The sequence below is a fragment of the Malania oleifera genome, chromosome 8, assembly GCF_029873635.1.
Source record: "Malania oleifera isolate guangnan ecotype guangnan chromosome 8, ASM2987363v1, whole genome shotgun sequence".
Classification (NCBI taxonomy): Eukaryota; Viridiplantae; Streptophyta; class Magnoliopsida; order Santalales; family Ximeniaceae; genus Malania; species Malania oleifera.
Genome location: NC_080424.1, coordinates 44,854,535 through 44,878,636, shown reverse-complemented (window position 1 = coordinate 44,878,636; position 24,102 = coordinate 44,854,535). Strand labels below are relative to the sequence as shown.

The window sequence follows — 24,102 nt, the reverse complement described above, 5'->3', positions numbered from 1 at the left end:
TTTGAGTGGTCTGATGAATGTGAGTAGAGCTTCCAGGAGTTGAAGCAACGACTCATCACTACACTGGTGTTGATGATTCCTTCACGTGAAGAGGGTTTTGTGATTTACAGTGATGTATCACATAAAGGGCTTAGTTGTGTTTTGATGCAGCAGGGGAGAGTTATAGCATATGCCTCATGACAGTTGAAAGAATATGAGAAGAATTACCTTACCCATGATTTGGAGTTAGCAGCAGTGGTATATGCATTAAAGATTTTGAGGCATTATCTTTATGGGGATAGGTGTGAAATTTTCACTGATCATAAGAGCCTAAAATACTTTTTCATGTAGAAATAATTGAACATGAAGCAGAGGAGGTGGTTAAAGCTAATAAAGGATTATGATTACACCATCAATTACCACCCAGGAAAGGCTAATGTGGTGGCTGATGCCTTGAGCCAGAAATCAATGGTGCATTAGTGTCTGCAGTGGCTATCTAGCATCCAGTTCAGATGGATCTGAAGAGACTAGGGATAGAACTCGTAGAAGGTGATCATCAGACATTTATTACCAATATGGTGTTGCAACTGACTCTATAGGAAATAATTAAAGCGGCTCAAAGGAGTGATGCTGAGTTGATAGAGCTTATGGAGAAAGTACAGGAGGGTCAAGAGACAGATTTTAGTATCTTAGATGATGGAGCCTTGAGGTTCCTTACTAGATTATGTGTACTCGCCGATCCTGAGATTAAGAAAGTGATTTTAGAGGAAGTGCACTGATCCTTGTATATGGTACATCCTGGTAGCACTAAAATGTATAGGGATTTTCGGGAATCTTTTTGGTGGAGCGGAATGAAAGGAGAGATTGATGAATTTGTAGCATAGGGTTTGACATGCCAGCAGGTAAAAGCTGAGCATCAGAGACTGGCGGGGTCATTGTAGCCGCTGTATATTCCTAAGTGGAAGTGGGAGCATATAGTAATGAATTTTGTCACTGGGTTACCGTCGGCACTCCATGGACAAGACTCCATTTGGGTAGTAATAGATCGACTTACTAAGATTGCCCATTTTCTGCCTATCAGAGTTAATTACTCCTTAAACATATTGGCAGAATTGTACATTTAGGAGATAGTGAGGATGCATAGTGTGTCTGTGTCTATAGTTTTAGATCGAGACCTATGATTCACATCTCGTTTTTAGAGGAGTTTGCAAGAGGCTATGGTTTCTCAGTTGTCATTCAACATCGCATTTCATCCTTGGATAGATGGACAGACAGAGAGGATGATACAAATGTTGGAAGATATGCTATGTGCATGCGTGTTGGACTTTGGAGGCAGTTGGTTACAATTTATACCACTAGTTGAGTTTGCGTACAATAATAGCTATCAGACCAGCATAGGGATGGCACCATTCAAGGCATTGTATGGTAGGAGATGTCGATCCCCATTATACTAGGATGAGATTGGAAAGAGATAGATATTGGGACCAGAACTGATACAGCAGACTCAGGATAAAGTCAGACTCATAAGGGATATGATTAGAACAACATAAAGTCGGCAAAAGAGTTATGCAGATACTCGCCGACGAGAGTTAGAGTTTGACATTGAAGATCATGCATTTTTTAGGGTGGCACCATTAAAAGGAGTTATGAGATTTGGGAGGAAGGGTAAACTGAGCCCTGGGTATATTGGACCATTCCAGATTCCTGAAAGGTTGCCTATATGTTGGCATTACCACCAGTTTTGACTAGAATTCACGACGTATTCCACATTTCCATGTTGAGGAAATATGTCCCAGATTCCTCCCATGTGATTAGATATAAGGCACTGGAACTCAGTGATGTTTTGTCTTATGAAGAAGTGCCAGTGCAGATTCTGGATTGGAAAGAACAAGAGTTACGCAAGAAAAGCATACCACTAGTAAAAGATCTATGGTGCAATCACGCAGTAGAGGAAGCTTCTTCAGAATTAGAGGAGCATATGGCTAGAGATACCCATAGATGTTCAGTGGAAACCAGGATTTAGTTATGTAATTAGATTTAGTATTTTGGTTTTAATGGTTTTGGGGAGAATTTGCTTTCAATGGCTGTAATCTTCTAGAACCCCTATGTGACCACGGTATTCATCCGCCATAAGTGAGGGTGATTAATAAAATTGTAGTGTTTTTCTTTAGAAGTGTAAATGTGAGAATTGACAAATTTCGAGGACAAAATTTTATGAGGAGGGGATAATGTAGAGACCTAGGAAATTAAATTAGTAAATGAAATGAAAGAGAAGGAAAAGGGAAGGGAGAATAGTAGGGATTTGTCGATGAACTCAGAGACCTCGTTGATGAATGTACCTCAGTTCTCGTCAACAAAGTACACGTATCCCTTTGATGAGAAGATACTGAGAGTTTTGGGAGTTTTGAGGGAAATTTCAAGTTCGTCGATGAAATAGCCTCCTCGTCAACGAAGTGCCTTCATGGGTTCATTGACGAATTACTTGACTCATCAACGAATGCCGGCTTATAAAGGATGAAACCCTCATTTTTCAACGCCATTTTTCCTCTCTCTCTCTCTCTCTCTCTCTCTCTCTCACTCACTTTCTCTCTTAAGACCCACAACTTTTCCACTCTTCTCTCTTCGTTTCTGGCTTCGTTAAAACCTAGATTGACAATTGGCAACAGCCATGAGGTTCTTGGGAAGGTTCTCTACAACATAGGCAAAGTAAATTTTCAGTTTGGAGTTCCGTAGCATCATACCAAAATCATGGTAAGTAAGATATTTTAGGGTTTAATGGGTTGTTTGAAGTATTTAAAACTTGAGAAGTGTTATACAGAAATTGTTGTGGGAAATGAGTTGACTAAATTGGTAAAAATGTGATTTTTAGGCTTTTGAATTGTGAACGCTGTGAGGCATCAGATTTAGGGTGATAGTGGACCTCTCGGTCAGCCAGGTAAGGGGAATAAATTATAACTGTCTTTTTCTGAAAATTATGGGTTGAGAAATATGAAAAATAGAATTATGACATTTTACCTGAAATTTATTTATGATATAAATATCAGATGAAATTTGTGTGGCAAGTGATTTATGTTGAGATATGTTTTAAAACTGGGTTAAATGATTTACCTTGAGAATATGAGATTATGAAATGTGAATTAAGATATGAGATTTGAAATGGGGATAAATGGTGAAAGTGAAATGTACTGAAATGCATATATCTTCTGAGAAATGTGAATTATGTGAAATGAGATATGTATATGTATTTATGAGATGACATAAGTATTGAACTGATGAAATACCATTGAAATGATGAAATGAGTTGTGAATACTAAAAATGTGAACATTGCAATGATAATACTATAATGAGAATAATGATACGTAAATTCTGATATGAGAATATGAAATTGAGAATATGAGAATGTGAGTATTGTAATGTGAATACTACAATACAGATATTGAAATGTGAATATGAGAAATATGAATATGAGAATGTGAATATTGCAACGTTAATTCTGAAATATGAATATTGAATTGGGGGAATTGAAATGTAAAATTTCGAAATAAGAATATAGAAATGTGATTGATGAAATGTCAATACCGCATAATGATTGCTGGTTTGTGGTAGTGATAACCTTGATGGATGGATATGGAAACCCTAAAAATGAGTTGTGATATTGAGCATGATACTGTTACTAGTGGTGTTAGTGCAACCACACAGACTTGTGGAGCGTGTGGCATGGCAGTCGACCAAGTTGTATAGTAGAGTTGTTGTGGCCTTTGAGTCCGGATTAGGGTGATTGGCTGGCCAATCGTACTACAGATACGGGTCGGCCAACCATGGTTAGATCCAGCCTTCAGGCCGCACAACCCTATTTATAGGGGGAAGCATGACGTAGAGAGATATCCTCAGGGCAGCCATGAGTACAGACACACATGTATCAGTAAATGGGGACACTCATGAGCTAGATATGGAAATTGAAATGAAAAGGAAATGAAAATGGAAATGAAAAAAAAATGGAAATGAAATGAGAATGGAAACGAGAAAGAAAATGAGAAATGAAATAGCTTGAGTTAGTAATATAAATAATTTAAGCGAAGTAAAACACACCGCGTGAGGGCTTACTGAGTAAGGTGAGTGCTCTGATAAGTATCAGGTGTAGCTAAACCCGAGTTAATCAGGCTAGGGTGCAAATGGTATTAAGGCAGAGGGAAACTACTTATATGGACGGGTAAGTTTCCCTATTCTCAGAAACTTCGCTAGTAAACATGGGTTGTGTATGAATGGTTTTGGAAATGAAAGTAAGAGCTTATGAAAGTTTGTGTTGTATATCTATATGATTATGATTATGGAAATGATATATTTTCTCAGAAGATATTTTTACTGAAACAAATATATATATATATATATATATTATGATATAATGAATCTCATACTGCCATACATTGTAGATAATTTTATTCCATCTTACTAAGATGTGTCTCACCCAATCATTTAAATATTTCAGGAAACCAAGATAGACTTGGTGATAGAGCTTTGAGGAAGAGGGAAGCAGATACCCTAGGTAGATAGGGTGAGTATTTGAGCTAGGGAGGTTTGATTCCCCTAGAGGTTTTGTGTTATACTTGTATTTATGGATGGTTGGTACTCTGATATATGTATTCGTTATGGTATGTATATATATATATATATATATATATATATATATATATGAAATGACTTCCGCTGTTAGGTTGTGTATATGAATATGATTGTGTACCCAGTACCCACATTCGATTCGGTTTATGTATCATGGTATCAGAGGTTGACGTGGTCAATATGTGATATATGTGTTATCTATATGAAAAAAAAAATGCTATGAAAATCAGGGCATCACACTATAGCCCCGATCGGCATAGACACTGACAAATTGATACCTAACGGCTGAGTTTCTATCCCAAAAAATTTAACAAGTTCACAGGCGATAAAAGAATGAGTCACCCATGAGTCAAATAAGGCAATAGCTTTATATGATAGTATTAAAATAGCACCTGTCACAACATCTCCTGCTGCCTCAACGTCTCCTAGTGTCAAAGCATAGACCTATGCTGGGCGATATTCCTCTACTGACTACCTCGGGGTGCCTGGTGACCTCCTCTATACGGTTTAGGAGCAGGCACAACCGCTGGCGGTTCTCCACGGTCTCTCGCCATGTGGCCAAAATGATGGCATTGATAACAAACCATCTTTCTAAACCGGCACTCTCCCGAGTGTCTCCTATAGCATATGGAATAGAGAGGGGCACCAGTCTATCTTGTACCACTCAAAAAAGATCTCCCTGAAGCAGATCCACTTCATGGCTTCAGGGTCAGGTCTCTACTCCTCTAACAGTCTCACTAATCTCAACCAGCATTTTGCCTCTCTAGTTAACTTGAATGTAGCAAACACTTTCTACTCCTTAGTACAAGTGAGCACTGCCAACATGTCCTCAATATCCTGGACCCAATTCTCAGCCACTAATGGATCGGCCCCTCTAGAAAACGACAGGGTTTCATGCGCGTGAACTACTTAATCATGTAGCTCCGCTCCCTTGAACTCCTAGCCATCTCTACAATCACCTGCTGGGTGATGCTATATAACACTGCATTGGGGTCACCATTGTCCATACTGGAAGGCCCTACCTCATTACCTCTAGCATGTGCACTGCTACTCCTAGGCTACATTCTGAAAATAATACAAAACAGTCTTAAAATTCTATCCTCATAATACCACTAATACAGTTAACAAACTAGGATCCATAAAATAATCTTCTATAACCATTCATCTTATCATCCTCAATCCCAATTTAGGATTCAGTCCTACCACTCAGAAACAAGACCCATTGATAGTTTACTATGGGTTTCTTGAAGTTGTCACCCCAGAAAAATCCCAAAAATAACCACGAAACTCCTTCCTTCAGGCCGCAAGATATAACCCTAAATTCCTATCTTATCCTCCAACTATATTTGACTCTCATCCCAATCCTCCCATCTACTACTCTCATCAAAATTCATTCCTATACTTTGGTATTGTATTCTGCTATTCACTAAAGTCTGCAGAACCTAACAACCTAGACTTTGATACCAAACAGTGACGCCCTGATTTTCATACCATTTTTTTTCTTCAATAAATAATAAATATTAATCAAACATCGACCATGCCACAAACTCTGATACCATATAAACAAGACCCAACCCGAAGTGGGGTACCGGGTAATCAGTTCATCTTATATACACATTCCTAACAACGGAAGTCAATATTTACATACCATTTCGAATACAAATACCAAAGTACTATGTATCTATACATACACATATACTTCTCCACAACTAAAAAAACTACCCCAATGGATTTCACAAAACTCACTCTCTAACTCAAAACACTTACCCTGTCTATTAAGGTACTAGCTCCCCTCTAACTTGGAGCTCTATATACTGGTTTGCTTCAATTCCCTGAAAAGTTTAGATATTTGGGTGAGACAACTCTTAATAAAATGGAATAAATTATTTACAGTGTGTGACAATATAAGTTTAGTTATATCATAATACTCTCATTTAAAGGTTTATATCATCTCAAAAAAATATACAGATATGTACTCATAATCATATAAATATAAAACATAATTTCATAAGCTTTGATACCATTTCTTATACTCACACATATGTAACCAATATTTATTAGTGAAGTTTTCAAGGATAGGGAAGATTACACGCCCATACATGTAATGCCCTTTTACTCTGATATTGTTTCTAACCTTGACCGATTAACTCGGGTGTGGCTACAACTTATACTTATCAGGGCACTCACTTTACTCAGTAAGCCCTCAGGCGGAGAGTTTTACTTTACCCTAATTATTTATGTAATTAAATTCACATCCTTTTATTCCTCATATTCATTTCACATATTCATATTTCAATAGCTTTTATAGGCTATCCTTTCTCAAATTCATATTCATTATCTTTTATTCTCAAGAACATGTTCTAGCTCAATAAATATCCATGTATACATAAATCCACATATATGTACTTTACATAATACAATAGATCACATAATGCGCATTGATCATTTATACACTCAAATTCACATAAGATGAAATAAAACCCTAGCAAAAAAAATTACACATTAATTCATTAAACATTCCGATAATTATGAAATTAAATAAAAGCCCTAACAATAAAAATTTTTAGTACGAGGTATATGACTTCAAAATTGAAGCTAATTTAAATAATCATAGAAATTGACTACAATTCATGTTCATGCTTTTATGATATCATAATTAATTCATTCTTATGTACTATATTTTAGAGGATGAAAATGGAACTAAAATTATGTTTGACATTTTTCATGCTAGATGCTTTGTATAAATCTACAAAATATAAATACTTCATTGAGCAAGTAATTCAAAAAACCATAACCTGTGCCGAACGAAACCATCATTGGTTTCAGCCAAATCGTTGACAATTTTATGCCGAGAGTTGAATCCTACAAACTGAGCTGAAACCGTCAACGGTTATGGGGAAACTGTCAATGGTTACTGCAACCAGCTTCCTTTTTCTTCGCTTCATGATGCTTTTCTGGTGCATGCATTCCACTCAATATGAGCCACATCCCCAACACTATACACGTTAGAGTTTGGAGAGAAGACATATACTCAATATTAGAGAATTACACATTCAAGAAAGAGGCTCAAGGTGGGGAATTCATGTTAACTCTATTGGAGGCATACGTACGGTATCTTGGAGAGACTCGCATTAAAAACATTCATGTCGAACTACGGGAGAGGTTTCATATTTGAGGAAACAAGAAAATGGAGGTAGAAGACACATAATGTAGCGACCCGACTATCCATCTTATATATATATATATATATATATATATATGTATATATAATAAATCTATCCTAATATCAAACTATAATGACCCCAGATATTCTACTAAATATATGCTCTGATACCAATAATATCTACAATGTCAACCCAGACCCAAAGTGGGGTATCGGGGTATACCTATTCTTAAATACATACTACTTATGCAGTGAAAAACATAATGTACCTAAACCTCACATACAATACCATAGTTCTATTGTCTCCATAAATATACATACATGTCTCTTAAAATCCATAAAATATCCTAGGGTTTACATAAAACATATTCCCCAATGCAAAGCACTTACCCTGATATTATAGTACCAAAGACTTCTCTACCTTGGAGCTCGCTCCACACGACTGTCTGGGTTTTCTGAAATGTTTAAATTCTTGAGTGAGACACCTCTCAGTAAGATGGGATAGATTATCATTAGTGTGTGGCAACATGAGTTCTAGTGTGTTATAAATATATCCTGTAAATAATTAACTGTAACATAATTAACTATAACTGATAAATCATGTAAATATGTACTCATACTTATATAAGACTGGTAAAATTAGATTTTTCAACATAAACTTACTTTGGCATAGTAAATTTCTATATATATGTAAATCATCTGCTATATCTATATAATACTGAAATTTTTCCCAAGATGGATAGCTAGTTGATATCATGTATTACCCCTACATGATTGGGTTGTGCAGCCCATAGGTGGGACTTAGCAATGACTGGCCTACCACGCTAAGTCAAAACTGACTGTAAGTACGATTGGCCACCCCAACCTAGTCCGAACTTCTAAAAGGGATATACTACTCTTCAATGGCCCAATCATCTACCATACACCAACACTCTATCTAAGACATGTGATGGCACTAATCTGAAATAATGGCTACGGTACCATGCTCTAAATCTAAACTAATCCATCAAGGTTCTGCTATCATATAATACATAATATAACTATAACATATGTCATTTTCATATTTCTATGTAAAAACTGTTATATCATAATTTATGAACAAACTGTCATATCATAATTTCTAAATAAGTTCATATGTAGGAACTTGAACCAAGAAAAAAAACAAGAAAATAAATAAAAGAGAAGGAAAAACAAGGAAAGAATGGAGGTGGTTTGGTTTGGCACCAAACCGTTGATGGTTTGAGATCATCTTAGAAAACATTCAATGATAAAAACTACCGATAGCAGTTATTTGCCAAATCATCGACGGTTTTGTAAAGCACAGAAAAATTGTCGATGGTTTTCTGTGGGGCAGAGGCTTATAAGTTAGGATTGTTGGAATTGGTGAGATCCCAAAAGGGGGTTGAATTGGATATTTAAAAACTTTTTGGCTAATTAAAACATTTCGATTCACCAATGTTCATTTCCCATTCAATATTAAAAATGTGTATGTAAAATGATTAAACTATCAGTGCAGACATACACATGTGCAGCATATCTCATTTATATTAAATGTGTGTATGCAAACAATTTTAGCGGTGAGCAAGAAAGCATGCACATATGGAAATTAAAGTGCAATAATTAAATGAGATAGGGAGACAAAGACACACGATATTTGTTATTGAGATTTGGCCAAACAAGCCTACGTCCCTACTTTGGGCATACCCCCAAGGATTACACTATCCTTGCTCATTTAAATGGGCGGAACAAAAGCAGTATACATCCTCTCCTTACGGGGTGAGGAAAACCCCAACTCTATTATAAAACTGAGCTCAACTTGTCTCCCTCACAGGGCGAAGACTCCCCAATTCAATTTCCCGGGCTGAACCCCAACCGGTCTCACTTATGGGGCTGAGACTCCCCAGTTCAATTTCAGACTGAACCCAACTGATACATTAAAATATTTTTGTACATATGAAAATGCTTCTAAATACAATTAGAGATGTACATCATTAAAGCTCAAATACATACACTCTAATATGATATGAGTTATGCTCAGTAGAGAAAGGGCGTTTTCTCAAAACAATTTTTTCAATCTTTAAGAAACGATGTGTATGATAAAATACTTAAAGATATGACCCTAATAAAATTTTCTCCCAAAAATATATTTCAATACAAGTATAGGAGAACCTAGGGTTTGTTTTTTAATAGTTTTTACACAAATAAAATATATATGAAAAATGAGTATTATGTTCTCCTATAAATATTTTTGCAAATAAAGAATATTTGGAGAATCTTGAAATTTAAGCTCAAGAAAATATTTGTACTATAAATAATTTTCTCCCAAAAATATTTATTAAAGAAATAACCGGGAGAAAAGCTAAGCAATACTCTCAAAAATGTTTTTCAAAGATTAAGTGTTACGTGAGAGTATATGCAAATAAAATGCCCAAAATAAATATACTATCTTCCAAAGTGATTTTGAAATAAGTGAATGGAAAGAGAGTTGGAGAGTTTTGTTTAAAAGATTTTGCCCCAAAAGAATAATTTTAGCAATAAAAATTGATTTGGGGGAACTTTGATTAACAAAGGTTTAGAGAGAATATGTAGTTAATCAAAATTACTAATATGAGTTACGAAGGGGGTATTTATAGATTTTCAGGAAATCTAACCATTAAGGGACATGCTCGGTATTTTGAAAAAGTTTAATTAAAAAATTAATGAAGTTTTAGCCCTTAAAAAAATTCCAACTCGAGAGGTTTGATTGACCATATTCAAGGTTCGGTCAACCATATTGTTAAGTTCAGTCAATTGTGGCACTTTTGAACTATGGATATGGTCGACCGTATCAGGGCGATTCTAAACCCTTCGTAGGTTCGGTCGACTAAGATAAAAGGTCGGTTGACCATTTTTGAGGTTCGGCCGACCAAGACTATTTTGACCTATGTATTTGGTCAACCAAGTTGTTGGAGTGTTAGAGGCTTTATGGTTTGGTCAACTGAGGAAGGTACGTTCAAAACATAACGGTCGACTAAGCGAAGTCAACATGTTGACTTTTGGCCTGTTCAGTCGATCGAGACATTTATACTACCAAAGGTTTGGTCGACCGTGGCTTAGTCAACATTTTGAATTTTTAGCCAACAGAGTGTTCAGTTGACTGTGGTGATTTAAACCTTACTAGGTCGGTCGACCGGGGCTATTTAATTAACCCAAAACTCCAATGTTGGTCGACCAGGTATGTTTTTGCCCCAAATTTGACCCTAAATTATTTCTATACTTTTTGTATGATTTTAGTCTTTTATAAAAATGTTTTCTCTGAAGTGTGTTGGTCCCTAGGGTCTATCTACGGTCGTTCTGAGATTTCATCCATATCATGCAAATGCACGCATTATTACAAACCAAATAATAATAAAAAAAAACTATATGCAATACAACTTAAAATGAATGTCTTTGTCTTTTGCTCTTCAGTCTTCATGGAATACTCCGGATAATATGATCTTTATGTTCTTCCAGGCTTCCATTTCCTTTACCTCATGTGTGTGCTGAATCATGAACCTATTCAAAAACACTAAATGCACATATGAGACACTTGTGCTTTGTCCGCATCAAAACAGGGATTGGACTCAAAAAGTCAAGAATCTCCCCATTTTTTATGATGACAAACACACAGAGCAAAATGGGTACAACCTAAAAATGCTCTCCTTAAGGATATGCATAATATAAAATATAAATAATAAAGTTCAAGCATATTCACGAAAGAAGACATTACAAATGATCATACATTTAATTTTGCATTAAAGCACAAGCTTAGATATTTTACCCTTATATTTTTGCCCCAAAAAAAAATTTCCTTTCAGTCATTATCATTTTTCTCATGAACATTCTCCCCCTTTCGTCATCAGTAAAAGAACTAAGTTAAGTAGAAAATATTTTGAGTATTTAAAACAGACTTAGCAAAAAGAACTCTCCCCCCCCCCCCCCCTTTTTTTTGAAAACTCTCCCATATTTGATATAACAGTTGGACATAAAAAAAATTTCTAACTCGTTGAAAAATATAATAATTAAGCACATAACAATTTTCATAAATGGTCATTAAGAGATTAAAAGGCACATGACAAATAAGATTAGACCAGGATTATCCACAAACCATGGTAATTTAAATATATTATAAGATTTGTGGAGGATTTGAGTTCAACACATGCGGCATATGATAGCAAATGCAGGTTTGAGCATAAAAGCGGTCTAACTTGTTCATATGCATGTCATGTAAGATTAATGAACCAGTTATGCAACACCTTTTAAAATTTGAAATTTCATGACATAAAATCTTAAAACCGAATAGCACAATCATGAAGGAATTTAAGCACACTAGCAAGAAATAAGGTATGAATCATTTAAAATCATTTCTTGCCATAAGAATATAGATGTATATAAATATATATAAGTAAATAAATAAATATATATATTCCCCTTATGATTATCAATAAATGTTAGGGCAATGTTTCCTGAAAAAGAAACTTTAATTGAAAGACCAAGCAAGCAATGTTTTTCTGGTTTAATGTTTAAGCATATACCAAAAAGATATGACCAAGAAAACAACCATATAGATCCCAAAGATATCAGGAAAATTTAGACAAGGATCATAGGGCCAAATTTAAGACACCGTGGCAAAGTAATATATTTTAAATCAAAATTTTCAATAAGCTCATCTCGATTAAGCACATGACACAATGACTTAACATAGATCTAAACCAAAAATTTTGGTGAGCATAATAGATAGAATTTTAATTTCTAGGTGCTCCCCCTATTAATTTGAATATGTGCTTAGATACTATGGATAACACATGCACCATAAAATGCAAACCTTAAGTTATGTGTAGTGTTTGTGCGTACTAGGAACAATCCATATCAAAGATGATTCAATAAAGATAGGATATGATGTTTAGTGTACCTAGAAAAGTTTCGGACTCAAAAAGTAGAAACAATAGAGGATGTGAGTCCATGGGGCAGGTGATTAAAATCCTTATCTCAAGGATGGGGCTTATGCTCTCCGATATAGTCTCAAGCACACATAAGTTCTTTAACGTTCAAGGATGGATTTCATTTAAGCACACTCAAGACATGTTCATCCTTCTTAATATTACTTAGCATGCAAGAGATTTTAGGCATTAAGTTCTCATTCATTTTTCCTAAAAGTGTGGCTTAAACTCCCACTGTATATTTTCATGCATGCTTACTTGACTTTTAGCTAAAGGATGATAGTCATTTAAAACATTCATCATATGTTTATCCTTTCAAATGAATTCAGCATGTAGCAAATATAGGCATTTTAGCACATACAAGCATGACTTATTGCATTTCAATTTTAAGGCACAATAGACAATCGAGGCTATACTCAACAGGTATGCAATAGGGGATCAATATAAGGACAACACAACTCACAATACCAATAAGGGTGTGCAAAATGAAAAACTCCCCCTAAGTCATGCAAATTTCCTAGTTTATGGACCATTATCAAAACATGTGACGTTTGATTACAAGGATGATGCTTTACCATTTGGGTCCGGAATAAAGTGCATAACCCAAAAATTTGGACCAAATGGTGTCCATGATCTAGTTATCCTAGGTCAATAAGAAGTGTATATGATGAAGGACATCCTAGGAGAATTCAAAAACTTTGATTGTACATGTTTTCCAGTTTTAGCCCAAAGCATATAAGTTTCAACATGTACAGACCTATAAAACTAATTAGCATGCATTTTCTATAAAGATATTTCTAAGGCTCACCCAACATGCATTTTATCATAATCGTCTTAGCGCATGGTTTGGATTTTTTATTATGTTTGGGAAAGTTCTAATGAAGTTTTGGTAGCATGTCGTCTATAAATAGGACATTTCCCAAAAATTCATGCACTAAAAACCTAATAGATTCAAGAAAGCAATTTAAAATAATCTACATCCTGTAGATACCATTTAGTTTAAGCACGTGAGAACCTATATTCACTACTAGCATGCAGTTCACATCACTACATCAGTCATGTAGGAGGCATTCAGTACAGGCATGCATTTCAGTAGAGCAGGAAACAATTAAAATAAACTATCCATTAAATAATGCAAACATTTAACAAGCACAGGATAGTGGTATTCAACACTTATATCATCCAACATACAACCCCTATATAATAAATATAATATAATAAAGTAATTGTTAGATGAATTTTTAAATTATCTGCTCTCCTTTAATTATGCAGCCAAAGAATTATATATTCAATTTGCATTATTTGGCATAACTAATATTTTCTAATATGGGGATGAGCTTATGAATTCCTTAATTTTAATTTATTATTAGAAAATAATTTATCATTTAAGCTCAATGATGAGTTTAGGATTTTATATTATATACCGTAAGATAGATTTCCTAAAACTCAATACAATGTGATGGACAAATTTTGCTATATTTAAGATTTTTATATTATAGCACACACACACACACACATACACACACACACACACACACACACACACACACACACATATATATATATATATAGCATTACAAATATAATAATGTTTAAAATCAATTTGTCCTTTCGAAAGGGATAGCCAATAATATCATATATTATCCAATCATAATGACATGTATATATTAAGCTTAAATTGGATGTATCAATAAAACTCTCGAATTGGCTAGAATCTCTAAGGCTTCTTATAATAACAATAGTGTTCTCTAAAATTTTAAACTCTTAAACACAAAACACTATTTAATCATTTAAAGTATTCTAACCCTATATATATATTATACACACATAAGATTTTCAATAAAGTAGAAGGAGGATATACCAAAACTTTGCTCCTTCTTAGGCTCTCTCTCTCTCTCTCTCTCTCTCTCTCTCTCTCTCTCTCTCCTATGGCTTCCCAGGACTTCGGCACGGCCTCCAATAATTTCCCTTTCCCTCTCGGCTTGCGGTAGCTTTCTACTCGGCTTGCCGGCTTGCTTCTCACGGTAGGATCATGAAAGTTAAGGTTTTGTTTCCAATCGTTTTAGACAGTTTTTCAGGAACAGGTAAGAGGAATAAATTAAGTATGTGGATTCCTGTACGTTTTATAGGATTTTCTGAATGATTCAGGCATGTGAAGGTTATGGTTTTGATTATTATTAGTGTTTGGGGAAAAACCATAGGGAATAGGGTTGATCATCTTCTTTTCATATAAAATCGGTATTTTGAATTAAATTAAATTATAAAGGTGGTCAGACCTAGCTTTTCAGCGAAAACATATTTTTCCTAGGTGGTTCAGTATATTATGATTTATTAGTCAAAAATTGTGTGGCATGAGATTTATCTATACTCTTCGGAATAATTGAATTTGAGTATTTTATGGTAATATACAGTGAAAATGTGATTTGTACTAATTCATGGAAATATTGGAAATGTGGTGAAAATTGTGAAACAATGGCTGAATGCTGGGTTTTGATATGACGGTTATATGACGGGTTTGATATGATAGTTGTATATTGGGTTTGATATAACGACTATATGTGGGGGTTTGATACGACAGCTGATGCTGGGTTTTGATGCGACGGTGGTATGCCGGGTTTTGATACGATAGATTTTATACTGAATTACGAAATGAGTTATATAATAGTTTTTATTACTTAAATTGCATTATATGGTTTAAGAACCTTAAGGACCAGTTGTGATGAGAGCATGGTACCGTAGCTAGTATTTGAGATAGTGCAACCACACTATTCTAGATAGAAGTGTTGGTAATGAAAAGTCGATTTGGCCATGGAAGGGTTGTGTACCCCTCTAGAGACTAGACCAGGCTAGGTAGGCAAATCGGACTTGCAGATATGAGGTTTGACTTAGCCTGGTGGTAGGCCAGCCAGGGCTAGGTCTAGTATTCGGACCGCACGACCTGATCATGGGGGTTTATACATGATGATGTTGTACGTCCAAAAGGAGGTTTCTTCTACACATATATGTGAAATTATGTAAAGGTGGTTAGTTATCGAACTATTTTATATTATGAAAGAAATGTGTAATTTCAACTGTATATGTGTGAGTTATATGATACAAATGCTATATTTGTCAGCTAAAGTAAATTAAAGAATAGGTCTGATTTCACTAAAACCCATGCTAGCCACACACTAATGATAATCTATTCTACCTTACTGAGAAGTGTCTCACCCCAGTAAATATATAAATTTTCAGGACCCACAAGAAACTGAGTCTAGGAGCTTCGAGGCAAGACCTTGACGATCTAGCCGAGAGTGGTAATATTTTTCTGTTATGTTTAACCTGTTTTGGACATTTTGGGTTGTATAATGTCTTGGGAAATTTTAGTATGACTAGTTGAGAATTAGTACTCTGGTATGTATGGTTGTATAAATATGTTTTGCTTCTGCTGGTTGTATGTTCATGTTAATGATGAGATGGATGTTGATATTGTGGTATCAGAGTATTATAGGATTATATATGGAATATTAGTACTCTAGGCCCCACTGGGTTTGGGGCGCTACATGTTATATCATAATTTTTTAATATGTTGTTATATCATAACTAATCACGACATAAAGCTAGTTGAACTATCATGGCACTAGGCCGGCTAAACTGTCACAACACTGCGTCGGTTAAACTGTCACGGCACTAGGCCGGCTGAACTGTCACGGCACTGGGTAGGCTGAACTGTTACGACACTAAGCCGACTGAACTGTCACGGCACTAGGTCGGCTGAACTGTCATATTATACTGAACAATATCATACTTTCTGCAATGTTTATAACATTTTCCAAAACAAAAATCATTATCAAACCGTATTTGTTCTATGTAATCATAAAATAATCTGGCATGCTAGCTTTTATATATATACTGTAAAATATTCATACTCATGCCACATAAGTGAGTATTGCTTTATAATATACTAATTGCTTGAGAAAAACATATTTTTCTGAAAAATAATATTAAATCAAATTTTAGGGTTTACTAAACTCAAACACCTAGTTTCCCAAAAATACACATTAATTTATAAACACCATTTCCATATACCTGATTATCCAGAAAATCATATATATAATTTCTGTAATCAAATAATGTATTTATAGCTTGTAATTTTTTTAAAAATACCTGATATAATCTATCCTTTTACCTGATTCCTGTAGAAATGCTTGTAGGGATCCTAAAGTAGTGTCTGTGGAATTCGTACAAATCCCTGTATTCACATACCTAATTTAATCAGCTCAACCTCGGGATGATAACCATATTAACATTCCTAAGCCCACATACTCTTAATAACCGGTTAAATTCTAAAAAATAACTAATTTAATTCATTTTCCTTACCTTAACTTTGGAATGGTGCCTAAGATCTCCAAACAATGAATCTGCTCCGATTAAAATAACGAGCATTGAAACTAGGACCCCGTAGTGGTGTTCGTTTTTCGATTTGGCCGAGAAATAGAGAGGAATCTTAGAGAGAGAAAGTGGGTTTGAGGAGAGAGACGGTGAGAGAGTGGGACGGCACTGGAGGGGCTTGCAATCTCAAGAATCTCAAATCCAAATTTAATCCTGAAGCTCTGAGCTTCAGGATACATTCCTTATATAAGTATTATATATATATATATATATATCCCTTATTAGTGTATACATATACCCTTATATATATCAACATATTAATTAATTAATTAAATTTTTTTTGGATCACTACACAACCTTTTGATCATACATATATATTCAAAATGAAGTCATGTGCATTCAATATTGTAACTATTCATATAAAAAAAGGTTACAAAATTTAGTAACTATCATAGATAATATGAGAGTGTGGTTGAAATAACATAACAAAATGTGATCAACATACATATTTTACAAACGATCCAACCATTTGCCCAAGATGTTCAACTTCAAGAAAGCTTATTGAGACCAAACAAAATGCCTTGAGATAGGGCAAAAATGTCTACGGTAATCTAAGCATTTGCTCAAGATGTTTAAGTTTCAAAGAAGCTAATTGAGACTAAAAATTAAAATCTCACCATATATATATATATATACACAACATAATGAGATTGAGTTAAAATGTCTCCAATAATCTAAGCAACCACCCAAGATGCTTAAGCTTTAAAGAAGTTAATCAATATTGAAAATGAAATGTCTCACTATACAACAATATGAGACTATGTCAACATATCTCCAATAATTTTAGCTTCCATTGAACTGCATATGTTTCACGAAGCTAATTAAGAACAATATCAAAGTGTCTCTAAAACATATTATATTAAGACAAAATAAAAATTTATCAATATTTCACAAATTAGGTTATATCAAAATGTCAATTGATACTAATACCAAGTTGTCTCTAAAATATATCATAATATGAATAAATCAAAGTCTTAATACTCCATAAAATGAGGTTGAATCAAAATGCATCAACATTTTACAATTCATCATGGCCATAATCATATGTAAATGTGCACTCAATATAGTAGACAACAATCAGATTGATTGATCCATATAACTCTCAAGGACGACAAAATTATCAAAATATAGTTTGCATCTTTTATAATGATGTAGTTCCACCAACTCAAAATATCAATAGAATGTAATTAATTGAACCCATACTAGTTACATGTTCTTGAAAAAGCTTAGGAGTTAATCCCTTGCATAGTGGGTCCACAATAATCTCCTTTGTAGCCATGTGCTCGAAGCGAGACCATATATCTTGGATCTTAACAAAACAAAAAAACAAAAAAAAACTTAATGTATATATGCTTTGATCAGTCCTAAGGGAAACTAATAATAACAATATTATCACTATGTATCAATAATGTTTTTGCAATGGATTCAACCACATAGAACCTATGATGAAATTTGACAACCACAAGGCATGATATGTAGCCTTGTATATAGTAGGCTATGAACTCTACCTCCATAGTCGAGGTAGTTGTAAGAGTTTGCTTAATATTTTTCTATTATACAACTCCTTCTACTATCATAAAAACATAACTGGGTTGATGTACATTTCTTATAATCTATACGACCTGTGTGATTAGCATCTGAATCCTTAATTACGTCAAGGTGATATGATTGTTGTAAGTAAGATTGTAATCTTTTAGTACTCTGCAAATACTTCATCTGCAAATACTTCATAACCTTCTTTGCAACCTTCCAATGATTCACCCCAAGGCCATTCAAGTATTTCTCAAGCAAACCAATTGCATATAATGTTGGAATGTGTGTGTGTGTGTGCGCACATAAGTTTGCTGGTAGCTGAAGCATAAAGGACCTCTTTTATATATTCTATATCATCATTATTCTGAGGACCACTAATTTCTTGAAAGTTTATCACCCTTTAACATGGTAGTTGCACACAATGAATATGACTGCATAGTAAACTTGTTTAGAACTCTCTTAATATAAGTCTTCTAAGATAAGTCAAGAATGTCTCAAGATCTATTATGATGGATTTATAATACCTTGTACGACATCTAAATGACAATTACTCTTAAGAGTGTTTAGATTGACCTATGCCTCATTAATCAATAAGACATGTAAGGACCTTAAGGGACCACCGAGGTTCATTTCCTTCATGGGTACATGTCTGCTCTTGTACATGCCCCCCTTCTACTCTCACCTTCTTCTCACGCACATATTAGAAAAATTAGAATAAAGTTTTTAAATTTTATCAATATTAGCTTAGCATACCCATAAATTAATCAATTTAACAACATTTTAAATAAGCCTTCACTTGGTAAGGTATCTTTGAAAAATAAAATTTTAAAGTGTAAGAGTTATATCTAATAAAAAATATATAAGGCAAACATGATTTAACATGACTTAACCACACTTGGAGCTAGTTTCTATCACATGGACTAATTGTTGACACACTTGTCACAGACAAAATAAAAATATATTTCAAATAAATTTAATTATAACAAAAATACGCAACTAGTAATCTTAGTGTGGAATGTCAATTCTAATTTTTTTTTTATATAAAATTAGAGAGGGAAACTTTTAAGGCTTTACTTAGAATTGAAAAGTTGGGCAAAGAAAAATATGAACATTGTATTTTTTAATGTTTTTTATTAACGAGGAAATTGCAAAAGAAAGACAAATTAGAACAAATTTGTTTTGAAATGATATTTTATATAGGAGAAAAAAGGGTAGACCAATGCAAAAACTCATTGGTATGTAAGGTACGGGGAATGGACAAACCATGATGGATTTATAGTACTTAGCTTTACGTCACATTTTTTAAAGAGACTGTTTTCACATCTTCAACTCGTGATATTCATGTCACATGGCAACAACTTTATTGTTGTACCTAGGTTCCCCTTCTTTATAAAGAGAGAATATATAATAATTTTTTTCAAAATTTAGTTTTTTTTTTTTTTCTTTGGAACAACATTCTTGATCCAACATGAGTTTAGTATTCTTTTGGAGCTTAAAAAATTACTACAAAAAAGGAAATAAAAATATCAAGGTATCACATTTTAATTTTTTTAATTATCAAAAAGAGAGAAAGAAAATTTATATATATATATATATATATATATATATGTGTGTGTGTGTGTGTGTGTGTGTATCATATTAATAAAAAAAGTAATTTTAATTTTGCACATCATTAATATTTTTTTTATTTTTTTATCAAATTATTCATTTTATTTGATGTAGAGAAATACAATGAAAATTGAATACTATTCTTGTTTTTCTAGTTCCTTTTCAAATGAAATCATTGATCAAACATTAAAAAAAAAAAAAATTAAAACGAAAGTTTACATATATATATATATATATATATATATTTATTTAAATTAATTTTCCTAGTCCAATGAACATTTTTTTTATAGCATACCGAATATTGACCGACTTTGACTCCCTAATGCCTAAGTTGTGACGGACACACAAGTAATTTAGTAAGGACAAGTGCCTCCACCAAAATTTTTAAAATGAAAAAGATTTCTTGTCAAATTAAAATTTTATTTATAAAACAATATTATTCCATCATCCTCATAAAGGTAACAATAACATAAAAGACTTAGGACTTTCATGTATCCTAGACCTAGGGCAAATTAATTATAATGAAATGGTAGATTTTTTTTTTTTAATAACTAAACTCTATTTGAAACAACAATATATTAATCATGTCAAATGTGAATTTATATGCATTTTAATTTCATGTATTAGAAATATAAAAAATATATATATTTTTTATACATTCTTTTGTCTTTTTGAATTTATTTGTATTAAATTTGAATAATATATAATATAAAATTATATTAAAATTTTCTTAAAGTCCAAAATTTAGCCCCCTACATCCAAATTCATAACAATGCTTTTCTTTGTGAATGAAATAAATATTTTTTGGTATATTTATTTCAGTCTTCAAATCAATACAAAATTTAATAAATAAATAAACAAATGAAAGAATCTCAGGCAACTACGCTCCCCCTACATCTAAATTATACCCAGCCGTTGGGTTTCTTATCCCATACGCATACATGGTTTAAACTAGCGTAGAACACGATGACGTGGACGGATCAAACAATGCGGGAAGCAGGTACTTCCTCCCATTCGCACCATGCGCATTGTAGCTGGCACCCGCATTATCCAATAACAGGCTCCCGGCGTAACCCGGATAAGCCCCGTTCCCGTAAATTCCCGTACAAGCCGAACCAGCCTCCAACGGAGCCCCCGTTACGCCCTGGAAGTACCCATTTCCAAATGGGTTTGTAGCAGTTGCTGCCAAAAGGCTAGCCAGGTTTATGACCATGCCGTCCAAACCGACGTCGTTGTTGGGTGATAACAAGGCCGGGGTTTGGGGTCCGTAGATAGGTTGGTGGAACGGCCAGGCGCACTGACCCGGGCACTGAGTCTCGGAGTTACCCACCCAAATGTAAGCAAATCTGGATCTCTTGCCGTCTCGGATGCTGGAGCTCTGGGACGATCCGTGTCTGCCGCACCTGCTGGAGCAGAAGCCTTCAACCGCCACATCGGAAGCCGTCAACACGACGTTAATGGCGTTCTTCTGCTCGCCCTTTGCCGCCAGTCGTTCGATCTGCTGACCGGTGAGTGATTTCCCGAGAGAGTAGCTCTCATCTAGGATTTGACCGCCGAGGAAGAGAGCAACCGAAGAGGGCTTCTTAGAATTAAGGAGGCGGTAGTATTTCTCGACGGTATTCCACCAGGTGGCAACCGAGGGTTGGGCCATGGGGGGTCGGGGAGATGAGAGGGAGGTGAGGAAATCGGAGACGATGGCACGCTGGACAGGCTTGAAGTGGCCGTACCAGATGAGGTTGACGGAGAGTGGTCCCGTGAGGAGAGGACCGTTATGGTATCGGAAGGCAAGAGTGGGGTCTTGAGTCGACCTGGCGAGTTGTCTAGCGGCGGAGGTGAAATGAAGCAGAGAAACGAAGAGGAAGAGTTGGAGAAGCAAAGGGGTAGAAACGAAAGTAGCCATAACAATGTAAAATGACCTTCTCACAACTGGGTAATTACTTGATGGTTGAAGTGAAGGGTGAACTGATGGGATGATGAAGCAGGCTGCGTGGGGTATATGTATATATAGTGGGATGGAGAAGCAGGCTGCGTGGGGTGCATGTATATATAGTATGGCATTTGGGAATTGGGATTAGGATGAGGAGCAAGAGGTGTGGAAGGGAAACCAGTAAGAAGGAAAGGAAACGCAATTAGCAAGCAATAGAAAGTGGGGGTTAAAGTAATGCCAGCTTGACGTAGTCACACTTGTGTACGCGACCGCGTTGCGTGTTTTGTTAATTAATGGCTGTGAGTGGATGGAGCAGGGCGGGGCAGGGAGTGGGGGTGGCTTTGTCGATTTCAATGGAGGTGTCCCAAGAGCTCCAGCACTATGACAGCTAGAGTGCATAATAAAAGGAGCAGAGGTACAGTTAATGCAATGCCGCTGCGGTGGTCCTTCCGTGCGCCTTTTGCAAGGCCATCAGGTTTCAAATCTTAAAGTAGGAAACGTTTCTTCAATCAAAAATAGAAGCTTTTGCTTCCTATAATTTCAATGTGGCTGAGAAAGAACTTATGTGTATAACTTAGTAACTCTATTTTATGAGTTAATGGTAAACGTTTTTCTTGAGTTTATTTTTTTTTAAAAAAAATTGACACTCTTAGATTTAATGAAGTCAAAATTAGGTCATATTTTTCACAATAAAAAGGGATTTCTTAACCAATGTATATAGGTAAGAGTTGATTTCCTTTTTTTCAATTATTTCAACTTAGTACAAATTAAGAAAAAAAAAATACTTGTGTCTAAATCTTCTCCCTTGAAGAGGGAAAATTTAAAAAAAAATTATTTTAAAAATTTTAATTAAATATTATTTAGTATAATATTACAAATTATATCCTCCAAAATAAACACACCCTTGAATCCCACCCTTGTTTGTGGTGGCTTACAATTGCATTTTAAAATGAATTCATAGTCTATTTTTTTTTTTTTAAATTACTTAGTGGGTTAAATGTAGTGAATAACATAAAACATAGTTGACATATAGAGGTATCCTATGCTATTCGTTCTAAGTCTGAGGGAGGAGTTAGTATAGTAAGATGTATGTGTACATTATTTATTAAGTTTCGTATTCAAGTAATACATTGTTCTAGTTTTATATTCTTTTTGAATTAAACTAATAAGATTAAGTTTTTTTTTTAATCAAGAATAAATTTGGTTTATGGACTCATTATATGCAAGTCAAATTTTTTAATGTATAAGAATGAATTGAAATTGAAATAAATCACTTTATTTTTAAATATTCATTAAATATATAGGTTTTTGTTTTATTTTTGTCACGTTTAACATTTAAACATCATACTTTTACTTTTCCACTGTTTTATATAATTGTGTCATACACATAGTATAATATGCATTAAATAGTGGGTAAATAAAAGTGTGATATTTAGGAGGTAAGTGTAACATTTATGATCTATTTAATACATTCCTACTTCAAAAAAAAAAATTGCTTAACAATATTTAATAGAGACTAGTTATGGATGAATAGTAGGTATGTTCTTTACATTTTATTAAATAATAGTTGTGGGTATGCTCTTTGCATTTTTAATTTATTATTTTTAGGAGATAAAGGAAGTATAAAGATTTTGTAGACATTAAAATATTTATAGATATTTATATTTAATTTAATTAGTCAAAATAAATTTAATTATGGCTAGTTATTTTAATCATTTGTAGAAATTAAATATATATATATATATATATATATATAAATGTCTACAATTGATTTGGTTGGTCAAAATTAAATAAATTTAAGACTAATTATTTTAATGGGCTCATCAAATTTTAGTTCTGGCCAATAAATACATTATGTGGCATTTCTCAAGGGGTCTCTGAAAAA

At 34.2% G+C, this 24,102-nt stretch overlaps 1 protein-coding gene across 1 annotated transcript; it reads right to left on the bottom strand.

The window, feature by feature from the left end:
- Nucleotides 1-21,066: 21,066 nt before the first annotated feature.
- LOC131161476 (protein PHOSPHATE-INDUCED 1) lies at nucleotides 21,067-22,833 on the bottom strand. Its single transcript, XM_058117258.1, has one exon. It carries the CDS (start codon nucleotides 22,188-22,190, stop codon nucleotides 21,237-21,239), a length of 954 nt encoding a protein of 317 aa, XP_057973241.1. The 5' UTR covers nucleotides 22,191-22,833; the 3' UTR covers nucleotides 21,067-21,236.
- Nucleotides 22,834-24,102: the final 1,269 nt, after the last annotated feature.

What these genes read in the sequence shown, in the direction of transcription:
- LOC131161476 (XM_058117258.1), bottom strand. Translation starts at nt 22,190, where the DNA reads ATGGCTACTTTCGTTTCTACCCCTTTGCTTCTCCAACTCTTCCTCTTC.